Consider the following 18,394-nt stretch of genomic DNA (forward strand, 5'->3'; position numbering starts at 1 on the left):
CCAACCATGCTGCCCTCCAGTCCAACCATTGTAAGTAGAGAAGCTTTGGTAGCTGTGAAACAATGAAAAGCTACTGAATAATTAGAGATCAGTGTTGTTGCTTTAAACAACCTTGTTTGTCTGTGTAATCAACTTTATTGATGGAAAGTTTGCTTCATCTCCTGATCAATATCACCAAACTAATTGTTTACAACTTCAAAAGAAGTGATCTGGATTTGCTCAAAAATAATTGACAAATACCAGGAGTTCATGACAGATGTTCCATAAATGCATTTATTTTTTAACCAGGTATCTTTCTCAAGAAGGAATTGAAGCTTGTGCTAGTCTTTCCACAAAACCTGATGTAAAAGAGATAATTCGTATTGCAGTGAATGTAAGTATCTATGATGTTTGGTCATCACTTAACTTTTTTTAACTATGATGCTGCACCCAATAATAATAAAGGGTGTGGTAGACAGAGGGGAGCTGGTTGATGTGTTATATTTGGATTTCCAGAAGACGTTTGATAAGATGCTGAAGAAGATACAGATGAATAGTGTCAAGGGAAATGTATTGGCATGGATTGAGGATTGGTTAACTGGCAGAAGGCAGAGTTTGGATAAATGGATGTTTTTCTAATTGGCAGACATTGTTAAGTGGGGAACAGCAGGGGGTCGGTGCTGGGCCTGCAGCTGTCCTCCATTTACATTGATGATCTGGAAGAGGGGACAGAGTGTAATGTAGCAAAGTTTGCAGATGATACTAACTTGAGTAGAAAAGCAAATTGTCCGGAGGATGTACAGAGGCTCCAGAAGGATATAGTTAAGTTTGGTGAGCGGGCAAAGGTATGGCAGATAGAGTACAACATTAGTAAATGTTGTACAGGTACTCCTCTACTTACGATGGGGCTGCATTCCATCAAACCCATTGTGAGGCAAAAAATTGCTTCAAAAAAGAATACAGGTATACGTTGTGTAACACCGACAGCACTGCATCAGTTTTCACACTGATTCCACCATCTCCCCACAGCCCTTTATCATCCCCAACACTGATCCCACTACTCCGTTCTCTCCCCACTGCCCCAAGCGCTCCCCTTGACCCTGCATCGGTCACCTATTGATCGCAATAGGAAAAAGAAGAACAGATTATTATTGGTGAAAAATTGCAGGATGCTGCCGTGGAGAAAGACTTGGGAGTGCTTGTGCATGAATTGCAAAAAAGTTGGGCTGAAGGTACAGCATGTTATTAAGAAGGCAAATGAAATGTTGGCCTTCATTTTTAAAAAAAAAAAAGGAATTAAGGAATATGGGAGGAAAAGACGGAGTTGGAGTTGAGTCCGTGATCATATCAGCCATTATCTTATTGAATGGCGGAGTAGGCTCGATGGGCCAGATGGCCTACTCCTGCTCCTATTTCTTGTGTTCTTGTATTTCTTCTTGTGCTGTGTGGAATTAGTAAGAATAATATACTGTGTCCCTTTTTCAAGGCACACTTGATTGCAGTTTGCTTCTGGTCTAATTTAATACATGATTAATTATGTTTTAATTAATTGAGTGCAGAAATAATTTGACAAGTCATATTCTTCTGAATTTTCTGACTTATCTTGCATAATAAATGTGGTGCATGAGCATTATCGGCTGAGTATTTATTTTCAAAATTTAATTTGTCCTATGATTTATACTTTGTAATGAGTGGAAATTCCACTGTATATCTATGAATTTCTGTTGGTGTGACAAAATGTATCTCTGAGACCTGCCGTCAATAACATACCAAATTCATTGCCAAGAGATCCATTTGGTCTGCTGTGATTTTTTTCAGAAAGATGTTCATAATTTTTTATTCTTGTGTACTGGTGTCTCTTATCCAAAGTATGTCAGCTTCTGCTTTATGTTCATGCTCTGAAGGGAACAAAAAGGCTTTATTTGGTCCTGGTCTTGATGGTTGGCTTTTTTTTTTTGCTGTCAATGTTATCATGAACTATTGTCTCCACCATGCCATTCCAAATAAGATTATTTTTTCCTCCATCTCTAAAGTCTTCCTTTTGCAGCAATATTGTGGCTGTCGTTGCGTATAATTTTCTTGCCTGGTTCTTAACAAAAGCTCAAAATACTTGATGCAATTTTCTGTTTTATCAACTGTTTTCTTTTTCAAAGAACAATAGATCTAAAATGAATGGTACTTCACAAGCCAGGTAATAAGAATGTGAGGTAATTGTACCCTAAGTAACATATCTTGAAAAATTGTATGTAAGTTCATTTTGAAAGTGGCATTGAGCAGAATGACTTTCCATTCTGCCTATCCTGAAGAGAATTACAATTGTCCTTTGTGTGGAAAATCAAATCCATATTTGTTTCTTTTTTGAAATGTAGATGTTAATTAATCTTTTAAAGCCATCTGGCCCTTCGAGCCTACTCCGCCATTCAATAAGATAATGGCTGATATGATCACGTGCTCAACTCCAACTCCGTCTTTTCCTCCCATATTCCTTAATTCCTTTTTTTTAAATGAAGGCCAACATTTCATTTGCCTTCTTAATAACGTGCTGTACCTTCAGCCAACTTTTTTGCAATTCATGCACAAGCACTCCCAAGTCTTTCTCTACGACAGCATCCTGCAGTTTTTCACCATTTAAATAATAATCTGTTCTTCTTTTTCCTGCCAAAGTGGATGACCTCGCATTTACTAATGTTTCATGCCTTGAAGTAAGTGTAAAACATAATTTCACTGAGGCTTGCATAATGGAGATGAGTGGTGTGGTTTTAGTTTAACATTGTGGCTCTTAAAATAACTTTGGGGTTGATGTAAAGTTCAAATATGTTATCTGCTTCAGTAGGATATTACCAAATTACATAATTTCTTTTGAATTTGACTTTTGGGATAACATTTGCTTGATCTGCCATGGTTTGCCTCTATTTGAATCTTTCATTTACGTAGACTATTTCTAGTTCAATGCCTTTTTAAATCATTAAAAAATTCTGACTTCCTGAAACTTTGAAACCAATGTCCAATAACTAGTTCAATGCAGAACCAATGTCGAATAACTAGTTCAGACATCAGGCAGCATGGTTGGCATTGCCTTCACAGCACCAGCAATCGGGACCAGGGTTCGAATCTCAAGCTATCTGTGTCTGCATGGGTTTTCCTTGGGGGCTCCTGTTTCCTCTCAATGTCGTGTGACTGATTATATTTTGTATTGTATATAGATATGTTTTTGGAAGATAGGTTATGGGGTTTTTACTTGGGTCACATGCAGATACAAACACTTAAAAACAGATCTCATTTAAAATGCCAGAGCTCTGCTTAAGCCAGACAGTCCAGGCTCCGAGTGCCTTTGCAAAAACTTTGAAGAATGCCGAGAGACTTCACAAATAGGTGTTAATTGGGAATACTGTGGTAAAATGGATTATTGTTTTATAAAGCAACAGATGAATGGACTCAGAAGATTGGGTCCAGTACCACAGTCTGTCTGAATGCAGTTTGCTGTTCTAGGAAGGTCATGTGGTTTTGCAAGTAGAGGGAGTCAAACAGGTTTTTCCTCTGAATGTGACAGAGAGAGAGAGAGAGAGAGAGAGAGAGAGAGAGAGAGAGAGAGAGAGAGAGACTGCTGGAAGAAAAAGGTTATCATTTGGAAAACGCTGATAGGTCAAGTTTCTTCGGCAAGACGCTGAAGTGACTGATCGGAGGAAATCAGTTTGTATCCAGGAACAACAAATCACTTTCTGAAAACCAACAAGAACTTTCCTGAGCTAGGTGAAGATTCAGAAATGTTAAATTCTGTGCACAGTATCAGAATTGCATGATACCGGTGAACTTGGAGGAGTGAGAAGTGAGATTGGACTGTGAATCAAAGAACTTTTCTGAACTTATACACACATTACATACACATGTGCTTAAAATTAGATGGGGTTTAAGTTAATAGTAATAAGTTAAAGTTTGATCCTGTAATTATGTTGAAAGAAAATTAACCATATAACCATGTAAATTTAAATTTTTTAATTTCCAGATCCTCCCAAACCAAAAAAAATCTCACTAAAGCAATGAATGGGATTATTGGATTATTCTCAGAACTCTGGAGGCTAAATTACTCAGAATGAAGTTTTGCTTATGTTTCTATGCCCGCTTTGAGAAGAACTAAAGAGTGCTGACTAAAATCCCTGCAAAGGCTGAGGATTGGTGATATTCATTCCTGAGGATGGTGTTGGAATATCATTCAAAAAGGTGAACCCTTGCAAAGCGTCAGACATACCTGGGAGGACAGTGAAATTCTGCACCAACCAACTTGCCAGAGTGTTCATGGACATTTTCAACCTCTCAGTGCTGAAGTCGGAGGTTCCCATCTGCTTCAAAAGGGCATCAATTATCCTGGTGCCCAAGAAAAATAATGTGAGCTGTCTCAACATCTGTTGCCCAGTAGGACTAACTTCTACAATGATTAAATGCTTTGAGAGGCTGGTCATGGCCAGAATTAACTTGTACCTAAGCAAAGATCTGGACCCACTGCAATTCGCCTATCGTCACAATCGCTCCACAGCAGATGCAATATCACCGGCTCTCTACTCGGGTGTGAAACACTTCGAAAACAGCAACTCATAGGTAAAGCTGCTCTTCATCGACTACAGAGCAGCCTTCAATTCCATTACTCCCTCAGTGCTGGTCAAGAAGCTACAAGTTCTGGGCCTCTGTATACTCCACCCCCCCCCCCCCCCCCACCCAACCTCTGCAATTGGATCCTTGACTTTCTCATTGGAAGACCACAGTCAGTGCGAGTTGGAAGCAATGTCTCCTCCTTACTTGTGATCAACGCAGGTGCACCCCAAGGTTGCGTGCTTAGCCCACTGTTTTACTCATCATACACCCATTATTATGGCCAGGCACTATTCCAACCTTATCTACGTTTGCCAATGATACCACAGTTGTCAGCAGAATCACACGGCAATATGGAAGTGTACAGGAGGGAGATAGATCAGATCTTAGACTGGCGTAACATCCACAACCTTGCTCTGAACGTTAGCAAATTCAAACAGATGATTGGGGACTTCAGGAGGAAGTTAGGGGAAACGTGACCCAGTCCTCATCGAGGGTTCAGTAGTGGAGAACCTTTTTGAATGATATTCCAACACCATCCTCAGGAATGAATATCACCAATCCTCAAATTCCTGGATGTCAACCTGGAGCCTCCACTTTGATACAATCACAAAGAAAGCTCGCCAGGACCTATACTTCGTGAAGTGTCTTGCATGGTTCAGTATGTCACCAAGACTCTCATAAATTTCATAAACTTGTACCGTGGAGAGCATTCTGGCTGGTTTCATCACTATCTAGTATGAAGGCACCAACTCTCAGGACAAGAGTAAACTCCAGGTTGTTAACTTGGCCTGCGACATCATGCATTGAGACATCTTCATGAGCTGGTGTCTTTTTTTTAAAAAAAAAACGCAGCTTCTATCCTCAAAGGCCCCCCACCATCCAGATCATGCCCTCTTCACTCTGCTACCATTGGGAAGGAGGTGCAGGAGCCTAAAAGCAAGCATTCAGCAGCACAGGGACAACTTCTTCCCCGCTGCTGTTAGATTCCTGACTGATCAATGAACCAAAGACACTGCCTTACTTTTCATGCACTACTATTTTTGTTTTTTTATATATATTATTGAATGTTTGCCCTGTGATGCTGTCACAAATCACTGAATTTCATGACTTGTTTATGACAATAAATTCTGATTCTAAACCAACAGTCTGCATTATTTTCATTCACTTTGCTGCTGTGGCTCACTCGACACTTTGCTTTCACAATGTTGCAGTGGATCTTTGGTGAAGCCAACATTTGACATTTTTGGAGGAAGACAATCTATTGTAATATGAGGAGAGAAATTGCTTGAGTGCATTTGTGAAGCAGTATACAAAAGCTGAGCTCTGAGCACAGCAATGAGCTCTCCGAACCCTTCTCCATTGACAACAGCGTGAAGCAAGGCTGCGTCCTCGCACCAACCCTCTTTACTAACTTCTTCAGCATGATGCTGAAACAAGCCAATAAAGACCTCAACAATGAACATCCGGTACCACATGGATGGTAGTCTCTTCAATCTGAGGCTCCTGCAAGCGCACACCAAGACACAAGAGCAACTTGTCCGTGAACTACTCTTTGCAGACGATGCTGCTTTAGTTGCCCATTCAGAGCCAGCTCTCCAGCGCATGACGTCCTGTTTTGCGGAAACTGCCAAAATGTTTGGCCTGGAAGTCAGCCTGAAGAAAACTGAGGTCCTCCATCAGCCAGCTCCCCACCATGACTACCAGCTCCCCCACATCTCCATCGGGCACACAGAACTCAAAACGGTCAACAAGTTTACCTACCTCGGCTGCACCATTTCATCTGATGCAAGGATCGACAAAGAGATAGACAACAGACTCACCAAGGCAAATAGCGCCTTTGGAAGACTACACAAAAGAGCCTGGAAAAACAACCACCTGAAGAAACACACAAAGATCAGCATGTACAGAGCCATTGTCATACCCACGCTCCTGTTCGGCTCCGAATCATGGGTCCTCTACTGGCATCACCTACGGCTCCTAGAACGCTTCCATCAGCGCTGTCTCCGCTCCATCCTCAACATTCATTGGAATGACTTCATCACCAACATCGAAGTACTCAAGCTGGCAGAGTCCACAAGCATCGAATCTATGCTGCTGAAGACCCAACTGCGCTGGGTGGGTCACGTCTCCAGAATGGAGGACCATCGCCTTCCCAAGATCGTGTTCTATGGCGAGCTCTCCACTGGCCACCGTGACAGAGGTGCACCAAAGAAAAGGTACAAGGACTGCCTAAAGAAATCTCTTGGTGCCTGCCACATTAACCATCGCCAGTGGGCTGATCTCACCTCCAACCGTGCATTTTGGTGCCTCACAGTTCGGCGTGCAGCAACCTCCTTTGAAGAAGACCGCAGAGCCCACCTCACTGACAAAAGACAAAGGAGGAAAAACCCAACACCCAACCCCAACCCACCAATTTTCTCTTGCAACCACTGCAACCGTGCCTGCCTGTCCCACATCGGACTTGTCAGTCACCAACGAACCTGCAGCAGACGTGAACATACCCCTCCAAATCTTCGTCCGCGAAGCCAAGCCAAAGAAAAAAAAAATACATAAGCAGAAACTGAGTTGAGAAGCATTACAAGGTAGTTCCATAGGAACCAAGTTTGAATGTTGAGAACAGCAAATGGCAAATAGATGGAGTTATTGGATAAGTCGAACAAAGTATAAGCTGCAATATGCCATGTCATCAACACTTTAATAAAATTTTAAAACTTACTAAATTTAGATATACAACTCAGTAACATTAGGGTTAGGCCTATCAGCCCATGAGTCCGTTCCGTCCAATTTCCACCTAATTCATTTGCACCCCCCAGTACATTTCAAACAGTAGGAGGAAACCGGTGCCCCCGGGAAAAACCCATGCAGATCCATAGAGAACAAACAAACTCTTACAGATGGCACGGGATTCAAACCCTGGTCTCGATCGCTGGTGCTGTAAAGACATTGAACCTCTGCGCCAACTGTGCCGGAGTTTGATTAAATTAAGGGAATGGGAGAAACCTCACATGTACTAAATTTAATTTTTTTTTCTTCCAAATGCTCTGACAGGTTAATTTCAGAACTTCAACAATGAATGTTTGACCATGTTTTGCTATCTGACAGATAGTTACAAATGTGAAGAAAAATGTCAGTTGTTCCATTGCACTAATCTGATTTTTTTTCCACTTTGTCTTCAGACTGATTTAAGAGCTATTGGGAAAAAAATTCTTCCCAATGAAATTAATGGTGGACGAATGGAACGGGTAAGATTTCAAGTAAAAATATTTAATTTGTAAGTTTTGATAATCACCGTGTGCCTCGTGCCACCTTGTACTGGGTTAGCACAAATATGCTAGTGTAAATGTGAAGTGTGAAATTAATCTGCCTCTATTGTGCATGCTTTGTTAACTTTTCCAATGAATGTTAGACTTCCTCAAGGAGTATCTATGAATATAAAACTTAAATAATTTTATATTGCATTTGTATATGTATATAAATCCAAGATTGACAACATGACGAGAGCTCAGTTAATACAGGATATTAGATCCTAAAAATCTGACTTGGTTTTAGCTGTTACTTTGAAACAGCTATGTAAATGAACCTTTGTCAGTTTATTTTCACACCTGTTATTTTTTTTAAAAGCATTCACTCATCACCATATTTATTTGTTCCCAATTTTTTTTCCCCAAAATAAGTGGCACCACTTGCTAAATTGAAAAATTAAGTGAATTAAGAGATTTTGTATTTAAAATATATTTGATAACTATCAATAAAGAAGGTGTGTCTGAGAAGAAACTTGTGGTCAACTTGTACAGTATTATTACCACTAGAGGGTACTGTAGTATATAATTTGTCTCTACATGTGTGGGCATTTTCTTAGTCACAATCTTCTGGAACAAACACTGGTGAGATCAAATGATTCAGAAATGGACTAAATTGTTAGAGACGGGTAAGTTTTGCAATAATCTTGCCCATTGTGAACACTATCAAACATCAGTACTTATTTCAGAAGTTGTGCAATGTTCCACAAATGTTATTGCACACCTGGAATTGTTTTCAAGTTTACTTATTTCTCTTCACAAGAATTTCAACTGTAGGTCTACTATTTCTGGAAAACAAAGATATTCAACACTCTTCATCAAGAGAGAAACTACACAAAAACCAAACTTATCCCACTCTCATTTCAAAGCAAATTAAGCACTGGGATTGAAAACTATTCTTACAGCATGGAAATGGACCCTTTGGCCTAATTTGTCCACACTGACCACCTTGTTTATATAAGGTCGATCCATTTATTTGCCTTTTTAAATTTTAATTTTACCTTTTTAACATTTTTAAAATTTAGACATGATGACAGGCCATTTCAGCCCACAAGCCCATGCCACCCAATTAACCTACAACTCCTGATAAGTTTTTGAACATTGGGAGGAAACCAGAGTCCCTGGGGAACACAGACACGGGGAAAGCATGCCAACTTCTTACAGACAGTGTGGGACTCAAACCCCAGTCTTGATTATTGGCACTTGGCGCTAACTGTGCTGCCCCCATTTAGCCGTTAATACCTCAAAACCTTTTTCCATGCACTTGTCTAAATGTTTTTTCAGTGATATTACAGTAAAACCCCTGGGGATAGATGGATGCCGGATAAGTGGATTTTCCGGTGGCTTGATACAGTGTGTTGTGTGATTGACAAACTAAGGGTGTGGTGTGCCATTTATAAACTTCAATTATTTTTTAACTTTTTAATTTTTACGGTTTTTTTTTTGCTAATTGTTGGTGACTGCCTGTTTGAATTCTGGATAATGGGTTTTACTTTTTATCCATCTCTACCATGTCCTCTGACATCTTGTTCCACGTACCTATCATCCTCTGTGTGGCAAAACTGTGCCCCTTGGGTCTTCTTCAAATTTCCTGGTCCCTACCTTAAGTCTTTCCTTTGCTGTGTAAAAAGACAAAGACTATTTACCATTTCTATGCTCCTCGTGATTAAAATTATTGGAGATACATAAAATAATGAATAGTTACTCTCACTTTTTTGCTTTGGTGGGGGAAAAGTCTCATCCTATCCAGTCTCCTCAAGTGCTCATGATCCAGTAACCTCTTCACAGATCTCTTTTGCACCTTCTCTAGTTTAATATTCTTTCCCATAGCTGAACAATAAAAACTGCACAATACTGTGTGAGGTGTCTGCAACATATTATACAGTTAGAACCTAACAGTCCAGTGTTGTACTCATTGCCCTGATTAACAAAGGTAAGTGTGCCACCTTCAACACTTTATACCTGTGTCCCCACTTTGAGTGGGAAAAATGTACCTACATCCCTCAGGGTCTCGGTCTACAATGCTCTTCAGCCCCCCCCCCCCTCCCATCCCACAACATTGACTTTGCAAGTCTGAGCTTGATTTCACCTGCCAAAGTGAGAACTAACCACCTAGATCAGCCTATCATGTAGGAACTTGTCAAAGGCCTTGCTGAAGTCCATGAAGTTAACATCAACTACCCTGCCTTCATCAATAATATCTTCAAAAACATTCAGTCAAATTTGTATGACAAAATTTGCCACATACAGAGCTATGTTCATTATTCCAAATCAAGAACAAGATTATGAAATACCTCGAGGTGCATGACATGATAGGTCCAAGCCAGCATGATGCTTAGGAGAGTGGGCAGAGAAATGGCAGACAAGATACAATGTTGAGAAATGTACGGTTGTACATTTTGGAAGAAGAAATAAACAGGAAGATTATTATTTAGATGGGGAGAAAATTCAAAATTAGGAAGTACGTCAGGACTTGGGGGGGGTCCTCGCGCAGGATACCCTAAAGGTTAACCTTTAGGTTGGATTGGCAGTAAAGGATAGTGTATAAAAGTAGAGGTGAGATGAGACTCTTTGGTGTACTGGTGAGACCTCATTTGGAGTATTATGTGCAGTTTTGGGCCCCTTATCTTAGAAGGAATGTACTGATGTTGGAGAGAGTTCAGAGAGTATTTACAAGGATGATTCCTGGAATGCAAGGGCTAACATATGAGGAATGTTTATCAGCTTTTGGATTATATTCATTGGAGTATAGATGAATGAGAGGGATCTCATAGAAACATTTTGAATGCTGAAAGGATTGGACAGAGAAGATGTGAATATGATATTTTCCTTGGTGGGTGAGTCCAGGACAGGAGGGCACAGTCTTAGAACTGGAGGAAAACTAAAACAGATGAGGAGAAAGTTTCTTTAGCCAGAGGATTGTGGATTTGTGGAATTTGCTGCCACATAGTTATGAAAGCACAATCGTTGGGAGAGTTTAAGGAGGAGATTAATAGATTTCTAATTAGTCAGGTTATCAAATGATCTGGGGAAAAGACCAAAAATTCGAACTCGATGTTAGCTCATGGTGGAGTGGCAGAGCAGACTTGATGGGCTGAATGGCCTACTTCTGTTCCTTTATCTTGAGTCCTTGCCTTTGCAAATCGAAATAGATACTCTCAGAATACCCTGCACTATTGCCCATATTTTGGCTAGTTTCCTTGCTTTAACAAAGGTGCAACTTCGGCCACCTGCTGGTCTACTGGCACATCACCCACAGCTCATGATTCCTGCAGGGTCCTGGCTTCCTACAATATGCTAAAGATATATCTGGTCAGGGCCCATGAATTCCTGTACCTCAATGTGATATGAACTTGGAAAATGATTGCAATGTGTTTTTTATCCTTTACAAATATTTAAAGGATATTGTGAAGTTGAGATGGGTAAATGATGTAGCTGCACAAAACAAAAGGTTTAGCGTTGACAGCACAGAAGCAGACTCTTTGGTCCACCAAGCCTGTGTGGACCATTACATATATATTTCTACGAATCAGAATTGGTCCACAGCCTTGTTCTGGATTTTTTATGTTTGTGTGAGTTGTGATCCTTTTTGTGATTTTTGTCCATTGGGACATGCTTTCATGCAAGTTCTATTTGTAGGGGCAAGTCTATTTGCTGAAACAGTTAATATTTTTGACTAATGCAAAAATGAGATTTGTTGGCCTACTTTGTTTCCAAAAGTTGAAGCAGAATGTGGAACCATTGTCATCCCAGCATCTGGAGAAGGAAGGTTGGACTGGGATGTATTGCATTTTCTGATTTGAGGTTGTTCAAATGATGGTGACAGCAGATGAGTGCAGTGGGATGTGGTCATATTTAAGGTTAATAAGGGAAATTTTGTTTAGAATAGGACCACAACAAAACTGTTTAAGCTGAAGTTAATCAATACCCATGTAAGTTTAATGGTGACCTTGTTAGAGATCAAAATGTGGGTTGGATTCCATCTGGTTTAGTATATATAATATTGTTAATGGTTAATTAAAATATTGCACTTTAACAATAAGATAAATTGATTTCATTATTTTAAACCACTGAAGTTTTGCATTCTTGTTATTTTGATCTCTTGGGAATAAGAGTAAAATTCAGTGATGGCATGTTCAATTCTGAAAATAACTTTTTTTCAATGCTAATCTGGTTAATTGGGTGTTACATCAGTTGGAGGACATTCTGTCATAACTATTGTTACATATTCAATGTGCACATTTTCTTACAGTGAAAGTTGAAATCATGACTTTCCAGCAAACACTGAATATACATTTGTAGGTGAAATTAGAAAGGCAAAGCTATTTGAGGATTTAGAATGTTTTATTCCCAAATCTAAGCCTTCAATATAGACAGTTCTAATGGGTATTTTCTAAATTGCCAAATATGTTAAAGGAGGGGAAAATTCTCCTCCTTGGATTGTAAACTTTGATGTCATGCTATACTTGAGTAGAGAAGTTCAAACTGATATTCAAGTTAGTATTTCAGTTTGTGGAAAGCAAAAGCTTTCATGTACAAATTCCCAATGTCTGACTTGACTTCTATTCTCTCATAACAATTAGCTTGAAGGTCCATATGTATTGCAAGTACAAAAGATCAGGAATATCTCTGCTCCAAAAGATCATGAAGAATCTCAAGTTGCACCAAGAATGTTGCGTGTGCAGTTGACAGATGGGCACGTGAATTGCATTGGCTTAGAATTCAGCCATCTCTCTCAAATCAGGTAAATATTTTTTTTTTTTTTTTTTTCATTTTATTTTGTTGAAGTCATACAAAATAGTCCTGTTGCCACCCTGGTTCCCGCCAACCATCAGATACCCATTTCTTATTTTGTCAAGATATTACAAACCTTTTTAAGCTAGCTGTTGGTTGAACATACAACCATTGTTTAAAATGCCAGAGAATAACTTGGGAGTTGAATAATGATTGTAGAAAGCTGCTTTTGATGGTGAATACCACAAAACCACAGCATTGTCATGACAGTTATCTGGTTGATTCACCAACATTCTTCAGAGAAGGAAAAACCATCTTGACCTGGTCTGGCCACTGACTCTGGATTCACCAGTTTGGTTATTTCTTAACAGATCTCTGAAATAGCCCACAATCCATTCAAATCAAAGCCAAGTGGGGTTTAATGTAAGGAGTTAAACTTGAAAGTCTGCCAATGCTGTGATTTATAGTTTAAATAAGAATGATGCAGACTCTCAGTCAGTCATGCAGTGTTCTTTATGTAGCAAAGATGGAGATACATTTCCAATGTTCAAGGCCTGAGCCCTTCATCAAGAAATGAGCAAAAAGCACCTGAATAAAATGGTTGAGGGAGGGGGAGGAGCAATAGGTGGATATGGATAGGAGGGCACAAAAAAATGTAGTAGAGGTTCTGGATGAGAAGATGGAAGGTTGGAGAACAAGAGGAAAGGAGACAGAGGGATGGGGAAGCAAGAGAGACATGGGTATGCCCTTACAGAAACCAGATAAGTCGATGTTGATGCTGGAGATGGAAAATCAGGTGTTGTTCCTCCAATTTGCAGGTGATCTCTATTTGGCAGTTCATGAGGCCATGAACAGACATGTTGGCACAGGAGTGGAGCACACAATTGAAATAGAGATCTCCACTATTGCTGCAGACAGAGCAAAGATGCTCAACGAAACTATATCCCTGTCTGTATCCAGCCTCTCTGATATAGAGAAGGCCACAATGGGAGCACCAGATGCAGTAGATTACCCATGCAAATTCACAAGTGTTGTTGTTTCATTTGGAAAGACTTTAGGGTCCTGAATGGTGGGGACAGGTGATTTGGGAACATGTGGCACTTCCTGCAGTCACAGGGGTAGGTGCCGAGCAGGCAAGTAGTGGGAAAGGATGAGTTGACAAGGGAGTCACGGAGGGACTGATTCATGTGGAAGTCAGTGAGGGGAAGATGTGTCTGGTGGTGGGATCATATTGTTGGTGATGGAAATTAGAGAGGATAATGTGTTGGAGAGGGTGATGGGGTGAATCAGCTGCTCATCAAATGTTGACTACCGCCAGTGGGCTGATATCGCCTCCAACCGTGCATCTTGGCGCCTCACAGTTTGGCAGTCATCAACCTCCTTTGAAGAAGACTGCAGAGCCCACCTCACTGACAAAAGACAAAGAAGGAAAAACCCAACACCCAACCCCAACCCACCAATTTTCCCTTGCAACCGCTGCAACCATGCCTGCCTGTCCTGTATCGGACTTGTCAGTCACCAATGAGCCTGCAGCAGACGTGGACATACCCCTCCATAAATCTTTCGTCCGCGAAGCCAAGCCAAAGAAATGTTTATTTGTGGCTGCAGGAGGCATTCTTGTGATTGCTTTGAATAACTTGCAAATAATTAAATTTTTGATGGTCTATATTTGTCATGGATGAAAATATTTTAAACATTTATTAAATATGGTGTACAAGGCCCTTCAGAAAAAAAATTCAATGCCATCAAGTCTATGTTTTAAGAAAGGATATAATGCTTGATCTCTTTTTTTTGGAGCTCTTTGAAGTGATGTGAATAAAAGTAACCTGGTGGATGTCCTGTACTTAGATTTCAAAGGCATTTGATTAGGGTCTTTGAGATTATGTGAGAAACAAAAGCTCTAGCTAATATGTAAGAATTTGATGTGAATTGAAGATTGGTGAATAGGCAACTGAGTTGCCTCTTTATGGATATGGAGATAAAATGGCTACTAAAAAAAATTGTTTGAGTGAGGGGGGAAATCATCTGGTGAAGAGAGTATCATGTGGGGAAAAATGTAAAATTCTGAATTTTGGCTGGAAAAATAAATAAGCTTTTTTTCCAAATGGTGAGAGAAAGCTCAAAATTCCACTGGAGATGGTGCAGTGCATACTAATAAGGATGCTACCTGCTATGGAATATTTCAGTCATGAAAATTTAAATAGATTGGTTTATTTTACTTGGAGCAGAGAGCGCTGAAGGGAAACCTAATGGAGATTTTCAAAATTATGTAAATTATAGATCGGGAGAGGTTTTCAATAAAGCTGATGTGTCAAAATTTTGAGGGCCTAGCTGTGTGGATAGCTTTAGATGGAATCTGCAAATGGTTGGAAATATGAAATGCAATGTCTGGAGGATGCTGGAGGCAGAACTATCTGGACAAGTGCATATGATCCCAAGGTATAGAAGGCTGTGGACGAGCTGCTGACAAATAGGATGAGTATAAATATGAACATGGAGCATTGAACAGTTTGTTTTTGTGCCATTTTATTCTGATGGATATACTGTTGACGCACAACTCTTGATTTGTGAAAATGGTTTTCAGGTTCATTCATGAAGTTAATGGAATATTGCTAATGTGAACAATGGATGGAAGAGAGATGTTGCCAATGTTTCAGTTACATAGGGAAAATAAAGAGATAACATCTGGGGTACATACAAGGAAGGGTGTAAATGCTTTATTCCATATATAACCACATTATTAGCCAAGCTCTACTTCAACAAACTCTGTAAATTTGCTGATAACACCATTATTGTTGGCTGAATAATGGATAGTGAAGAGTCAGAATATTAGAAAGGAATGAAGAATCTGGTTGTGTAATGCCAAAACAACACTTACTCAATATCAATAAGAGTAAGGAGTGGTATGTGCAATTAAGGAAGGGAAAGCTGAAGGACAACCAACTGCCAACATTAGAGGGACAATGGTAAAGAAGGTTAGTACCTTTGAAGTTCCTTGGCACTTGCATATCAGATGACCTCTCCTGTTGCCAGCAGATCGAGATGACTGTTAAGAAGGCACACCGTGGGGGGGGTGTCACGTGAAGATGAGGGGGTTAGACTGCAAATCCCTACTCTCCGCAAAAAAGTTGAAAAAAGAGTCAAAAGTTGAAAAGGTAATAAAAATAGAAGAAAGGTCTAAAGATTTAAAGAACAATCTAGCCTGTCACCAAAGAAAGGAAAAAAAAAACAGCTGTAGTAATTCAAGAAACCGATCAAAATAAAAAGGTTAGAGAAGAAAGGCCTACCTTGAAAGATCCAGGAAATGTTCATAAGATACTGCCCAAGGGAGATGAGCCTGGAGCCAGAGAGACCTTGGACACTGCTGTGCAGGGTCTCTCCCAACAATGGCCGCCTGCTACAGGTGAAGAAGTGACTCTGCGCATACGCAGAATACAAAAAAAATTGGAGGCAATTTTAAAAAATACTCTAGGCTTCCAGCTCCAGTGGGCAAGAAGACAAAAAAATATATTCTGAACAAGATTCTAAGGTTAGAATGATGAGAAAAATTAGTCATTTATTTCTACAGCTGATATGAAAAATTACATGGATAATTTCTAGCAATCTATGATGTTATTAATGGAAGAAGTTAAAAAATGTGGAGAGAGTATACCTGAAAACAAGAATTTTACAAGGAAAGTGGGGGGGAAATGATGCAGCCGGTGGACAAAAAATTAAGTTCTGGATGGGAAAAAAAATTAAAGGAAATTGAAATTCAAGGCATTAAGGAACAAATGAAAAAGTACAAGTAGAAGCAGCTGCAACAAAAGATCAATTAATTCATAAAAATTTATATTTTACTAAATTTTAGCAGAAGGAATAGTAAAGATTGTTGGACTTGAAGAAAGTGATGAAGGACAGGAAATTAAGAAGTTTTTGCAGTGTTGGATTCTGGAATCTTTGGGGTTAACTGAATTTCAAGGAGCCATTGAGATTGAGAGAGCACATAGAGCACTGAAACTTAAGACAAAACCAAATCAGTGACCTCATTCAAAACTGGTTAAATTTCTTTGTTATGAAGTAAAAGAGAAGATCTTGGAACTGGCGCCTTAGCAAGCAAAAGAAAGACAGTCACCTTTGATTTATAATGGGAATAAGATTTTCTTTTACCCAAGAATATTGGACTTTATTAAATGTATATGCACCAAATATAGATGAAGGAAAATTTGTACAAAATGTATTTATGCAATTAGTAAGTGCAAAAGTTAAAATATTAGTAGGGGAGATTTTAATTTTACCTTTGATCCAAAATTAGATAGATCAGGTGGTAAAATTATAAAAAGTAAAGTAGCTAAGATTGCAACAGGTTTAATGAAAGTTATGCGACTTATAAATATTTGGAGAAGAACCCATCCAAGTGATAGACTATCTTTTATCTTTTTAGAAACAAAACATATCCACATATATATATGTTTATAGTTTCTGCACAGCTACAAGATAGACTTTGAGAGGTTGAATATCAAGTGAGAGTTTTACCAAACCATTCACCTTTAATTTTGTCAATTGGATTGTAGGAAGAACAAAATATAGGTTATATTTGGAAATTTAATACAATATTATTAAAGATAAAAGATTTTTGTGATTTTTTTTTTTGTGAGACACAAATATTTTCTAGAAATGAATGAAAATTCAGTAATGAACACATTTATTATATGGGATTCTATGAAGGCATATTTAAGAGGTTAGATAATAAGTTATGCTTATAAGAAAGAACGTATGAAAGAGGTAGACCAATTGGAATTGCGTATCCCAAAAAATGAAGAGGAAAAAAAATTATTGGAATCAAAAAATTAAGATTTAATACAATACATACTTTTAAAGTGGAAAGAGAGATAATGAGAACACGGCAGATGTATTATGAACTAGGTGAAAGAGCTCAAAGTATTAGGATGGCAATTGAAAGCTGAACAAGTATCAAGAACAAGAATTGCAACAAAGAAGGAAACTGGTCAAATCACCTATAAAATGCAAGAAATAAATGATAATTTTATGAATTTTTATAAAATTATATCCATCAGAATCTGAAGGATGAAAAAAGATGAATATTTATTACAAGTTAAATTACTTATGTTAAATATGGATGAAAAATTACAGTTATCTAATCCTTTTTCTGAGATAGAAGTGTATGAGATTCTGATGTCGTTACAAAACAATAAAGTCCTGGGAGAAAATGGTTTTTACCCTGGAGTTTTATTAACTCCTGTATTATTACAATTGAGAGAGTCACATAATCTGCCAGAATCTTTTTAAAAAAAACAGTATTAATAAAATTTATTCCAAAAAAGGAAAATATCTTTACAGTCATCTTATAGATCTATGTTGTTATTAAACACAAATTATAAAATAGTATCAAAAATATAACAAAAAAAAACCCCAAAATTAATAATATGAATCAAACTGGCTTTATTAAAATTAGATAATATAGTTAAATTTGAGTTTTTTAAGTGTAGCACAAAAAGAAAAGAAACCAGCAGTAGTGATTGCATTAGATGCAGAAAAAGCATTTGGTAGGTTACAATGGGACTTTTTATTTAAAGCATTAAGTACATTTTGTATTCCAAATGTTTTTATTAAATTGCATAAATATTATATAATCAACCAAAAGCTAAAGTGGTCACAAATAGGAAAATATCAAAGCCTTTTCTATTAGAAAGATCATCAAGGCAAGGATGTCCGTTAGCACTATTTTTATTTGCTTTAGCTATAGAACCTTTGGCAAAAATAATTAGAAGAGACAACGAGATTAAAGATTTTGG

General features: G+C 38.5%; 1 protein-coding gene across 7 annotated transcripts in view; it reads left to right on the top strand.

The window, feature by feature from the left end:
* The window catches only part of tdrd3 (tudor domain containing 3), an 85,600-nt gene that overhangs the window by 16,299 nt on the left and 50,907 nt on the right, over positions 1–18,394 (top strand). For all 7 annotated transcript variants that reach the window (XR_011342043.1, XR_011342044.1, XM_069890663.1 and 4 more), the window contains 3 exons: positions 289–373; positions 7,743–7,808; positions 12,449–12,609. Coding sequence is in view for 5 of the 7 variants with exons in the window: in XM_069890659.1 (XP_069746760.1) it covers positions 289–373; positions 7,743–7,808; positions 12,449–12,609 (312 nt within the window). In the remaining 2 variants the exon portion in view is untranslated. The remainder of the gene's footprint in view (positions 1–288; positions 374–7,742; positions 7,809–12,448; positions 12,610–18,394) is intronic.

The sequence above is a fragment of the Narcine bancroftii genome, chromosome 7 (genome assembly GCF_036971445.1).
Source record: "Narcine bancroftii isolate sNarBan1 chromosome 7, sNarBan1.hap1, whole genome shotgun sequence".
Classification (NCBI taxonomy): domain Eukaryota; kingdom Metazoa; phylum Chordata; class Chondrichthyes; order Torpediniformes; family Narcinidae; genus Narcine; species Narcine bancroftii.